Consider the following 4,346-nt stretch of genomic DNA (forward strand, 5'->3'; position numbering starts at 1 on the left):
CTCACCCCACGCACTTGGAACACGAGTCCAGCATAACCTACGAATACAGGCAAAGCTTCTTAGGGGAAGTTTGGGTCTCTGTCATCTTCTTTTCCCTGTAGATCCCTCCCAACACTCGTCAACCACCTGTACCCCAAAATTGTATAAAGTGTAAACAATATGAACTGTGGGAAAACTCTTGCCATTCTCTGGAATGATTCCTGACTTCTCCTCTGATTTAAATGTTAACAGCAGCTCACAAACCTTTCTCAAAGACTTCATATAGGCAGCAGCTTTTTTCTTGTACTGTAGCATGCATTCGGCTGAAAGAGGACTAATGAATCCACTCGCTGCCTTAGGCCCATAGCTCAGTGAAGCAATGAAATAGTCCACATTGTTGCTGTAGAAAGATGCAATCTAAACAAAGTGTGACAAGAAGATAGATTTTGTTTTCCAATAATATATCTAAAATACCTAATAGTTTTTGGAGCAAAGTTTAAAGATGCTGAGAATGGAAATAAATTTTTAACACTTATCCAAAAGGCCACATTTATTTATTTAAGGAGAACACTTAGACAATGATTTATAATAAAAAGAAGATACCAGTATAAATACTGAGAATAGACTTCTGACATGTCCTACGCTAGACAATATCTATTCTTCCTGAAAACCAAGACTGATTTTGATTTATTCTGTAGGTGACTTTCATGAGCTCTTTACCTCATTAACTTCTGCCACTGCTCTCAAAACATCCATGTTTGGGTTTTTATACTCCATTTGTATTTTAACTTTGAATATTTCATATTCAAACAGAAGACATGACATAGCACCTTGAATATGTAATCTCTACTTAAATTTAATTCTGTAAATCTCAATTTGTGAATTACAAATATGATAGGAAAAAAGACTGAAAATTCAGTAGACTATCATTTACAGATTTAACATTTGTTACATCTATGCAAGCAGCCACAAAGACACATGACTGTAATTTGCTGAGCCATGATTTTGAATCTACACTGCAATATGAAATAATGATATAAGTAAAAACAGCCAAATGTCTTAACTGTAAAAATTATAATCTTGGATACATTAAAGAGTATTCTATTAATATTTTGATAAATTAAAAAAGTGACTTGTGAAACAGAGTATTCTACCTTGGCAAAAACTGCTCAAAAATTGGCAATTAATCACTAATGGTCTGAAAGGTTATATTTTTCATTAATGTTTTACTATGTCAAATGAAATTCTATGTTAGGCAGTATTCAATAAAATGAGCATTCCAAAAAATCTTGAGCTATATAGTCCTTGGGAATAATATGAATACACTCAGTGTTTGAATTTACGCCATGGTAGTATATGCTGAGGTTTATTTTTTTTCCTCTTTCTAATATTTCTACATTTTATATGCATATGCTACACTTTCCTACTGGGTTTTAAAAAAAATTACAAAACATAAAATTTAGTTTGATCTAATCACATTAGCTAAATATTAAGCTGACATCAACTAACATTAGTTCAAATACTTATTTTAGCTGAAAATCATTTATAAAAAATTCCAAAGTGAAGATCAGAATCTTTTCTTGAGACATTTTAAGTTTTCAGGCAAAGCAAAGCTAAAATAAGCTATGAAATATACAAGCATTTACTATTTCAGAGTTCTCATAAAAGGCACCACATATAGAAACTCCTATAAAATGTCAACATTCTCTTTTTCCAGAATTTTTTTTTAATTAAATCAAAGTTAGGATTATCTTCAGAAAGCTTCTGGCATGCCCTAGATAAAGGAGGTAAAGGAAGAGGCAGTGGGGTGGTCCTCTGGCTGGGGACTCCTAGACACAGATCGGTGAGCTGATAGAATCTAAAGATAACATGTTATAATTATGGCCCCACGCTATAGCAAATGGTCATGAAGACCAGTCCGAGCTTGGGAAGGATGACATTAAATGTCTAACATGATCTATGATCGTATCTCATTAATTCAAACTACTTGAAGAAAATTTGTTCCTATTACAGTCAACTTGTCAGAAAAAGAATGGTATATAAATACAGATACATAGATTAACATTCCCTTGAGAAATTATGTTGAGTTTGCTGAAATAAATGGGCTAAGATAGTTCTGAATATAATCCTTTTGGTTTTATATATATGGGGAGTTTTATATATATATGGGGAGTTCTCAGAGAACCCTTAATTGTTGAAAGTGTTGATGATAGCCACATGTTCTGAGGATATGATTTCTGCTGAAACTAGAATATCCATGATCAAAGGATTTTTAAAGAAACTGCACTTTGGTCAATTTATGATAAGAATTAAGTGCTTAATGATCAGAATGATTATTACCTACAATTAAGGGTTCAAGAAAAGATACGCATTGAAGTCACTTTGAAGTACTTGTTAAGATACAAAACCACAGAGGTAGCATTATCACAACTGTTACCAAAAAACCCAAAAAAAAACTAGGAAGGAAAAACCCAAAATATTAACAGAAGTTGTACTGGGGTTTTTTTGTTTGTTTGTTTTCTTTTTCTGTATATTCCCAATGTTCTATATGGCAGACCCTTGAGGTACACAAGGATATACATTATTGAGACTATCTGTTAATAGAATCTTCATATCATCCAATATTGCATCAAAACATCAACAGTGAATGATTTACTCACACAACAATGCTGAACAGTAACTATCGTATTATTTTATTTTATTTTAGAGACAGGGTCTCACTCTGTCACCCAGGCTGGAGTACAGTGGTATGATCATAGCTCACTGTAACCTTGAATTCCTGGGCTCAAGCAATCCTCCCACCTCAGCCTCCTACGTAGCTGGGACTACACACACGTGTCACCATGCCTAATTTTTTTATTTTTTATAGAGACAGGAATCTCACTATGCTGCCCACACACTGTTCTTGAACTCCTGGCCTCAAGCAATCCTCCCACCTAAGCCTCCCAAAGGACTGGGATTACAGGTGTGAGCCACTGCACAGGCCCATATCGTTTTAAATATTGGGTAGGAAGGGCGGAAAAGGAAACAACTTTATTTTACCAAAAAGCCTCACATTCCAAAATCCTTTTACAGATCAATTTTCCTGTGTCATTCAAGAAAAAAGAAAAAAATGGAGCACACATAAGAATTAAACTTAACATCAGTATAAGCCAGAGAATAATTACCTTTCCTGCTCCATTTGTTAATGCCACTACTGATGAGAGGATACAGTCATTAGTTGTTATCAGCTTTTGTGTTGCTGTTGGAAGTTCATGCTCTATTGTAGCTTTTTGACTATAATGTTTGGAAATATCTATAAGAGCAATTAAATGAAAATTCATTATTATCTATATACAAGTTGCATACAAATAACCAGCTCGTTCACTTCTCATATCTACTTTTACAGACTTATAAAGTAAATTTGACAAAGAATGGTCCCAAGTATCAGGACTATCACAAATCCACATGGAAAGAATGGAGAAAAATAAGGGTTTCTTAACACCATCTTGGCTGTCTTTACTATAACCACCAGCTTGTACGTTTGATTCTTTCTCATCTGAGTATTAGCCCATATTCTAACATTGGGTAAATGACCTTGACCAGTATTTATCAGTTAAAAACTACTGCTTTGACAGTCTAGCAAACACTTATGAGAAATTATCTTGTACTTACATAAGCAACCCAGGAGGCTGCAACAGAACAGCCAACATAGGAACAATTCTTGGACCGTAGCTAGTTTGCTAGTATATGCCCTAACTAGCAATGAGACATGTCTGCTCAGCCAAATAAGGATTGGATACTCCAGTGTCTGGCCTCCTGTGCTACTGCCTTCAGTCCAATAATATTACAATAAAGGCATAGAAGAGGCTTAAATTTTAAAAGGTTAAGAGAAATTCTTAACTTTAAGGTGAGATTGGCCAAATAGCTAACCTAAGCTTTGGAGTTTTCTGGGTCTCTTAGAGATATAATAATTTTGTCCTGGAAACAAGGGAAAATGAGAGAATTATAAAAATAATGTTGATTTACAAGGAAGGGTAATTATATTTTTTAAATATAAAGTGTTTACAATATATCCTCCTTTGAATTTATCAGAATATTTTAGTTAGAAAGCACTAATTATCATTACAAACAAAACTAAATCACAAAACACAGAAATTAACTTTTATGGCAGGTGTGTATGCAGAGAATTTCATTTATTCAGAATCAAGAAATTTAGTTGATTTTAGACTACAGATAATTAAAGGGTCAAATAAGACTATTTGGAAAGAAATGGTATTTGAGATTTAACCTGATATGATCATGATATTTTAAATCAAAATTATTATACTATGTCCTATGAACAAGATTATTTTTACTAAAATTTTAAAACTAGGAAATTTTTTAAT

At 33.4% G+C, this 4,346-nt stretch overlaps 1 protein-coding gene across 1 annotated transcript in view; it reads right to left on the reverse strand.

Moving 5' to 3' along the window:
• The window catches only part of PPP1R21 (protein phosphatase 1, regulatory subunit 21), a 68,018-nt gene that overhangs the window by 14,469 nt on the left and 49,203 nt on the right, over positions 1-4,346 (reverse strand). Inside the window, exons 13-14 of the mRNA XM_012638854.1 lie at positions 3,147-3,274; positions 244-396 (exon numbers count right to left, since the gene is read on the reverse strand). Of these exons, the coding sequence (XP_012494308.1) occupies positions 244-396; positions 3,147-3,274 (281 nt within the window). The remainder of the gene's footprint in view (positions 1-243; positions 397-3,146; positions 3,275-4,346) is intronic.

This window comes from Propithecus coquereli, unplaced genomic scaffold (genome assembly GCF_000956105.1).
Source record: "Propithecus coquereli isolate 6110/MARCELLA unplaced genomic scaffold, Pcoq_1.0 Scaffold136, whole genome shotgun sequence".
NCBI classification, from domain to species: domain Eukaryota; kingdom Metazoa; phylum Chordata; class Mammalia; order Primates; family Indriidae; genus Propithecus; species Propithecus coquereli.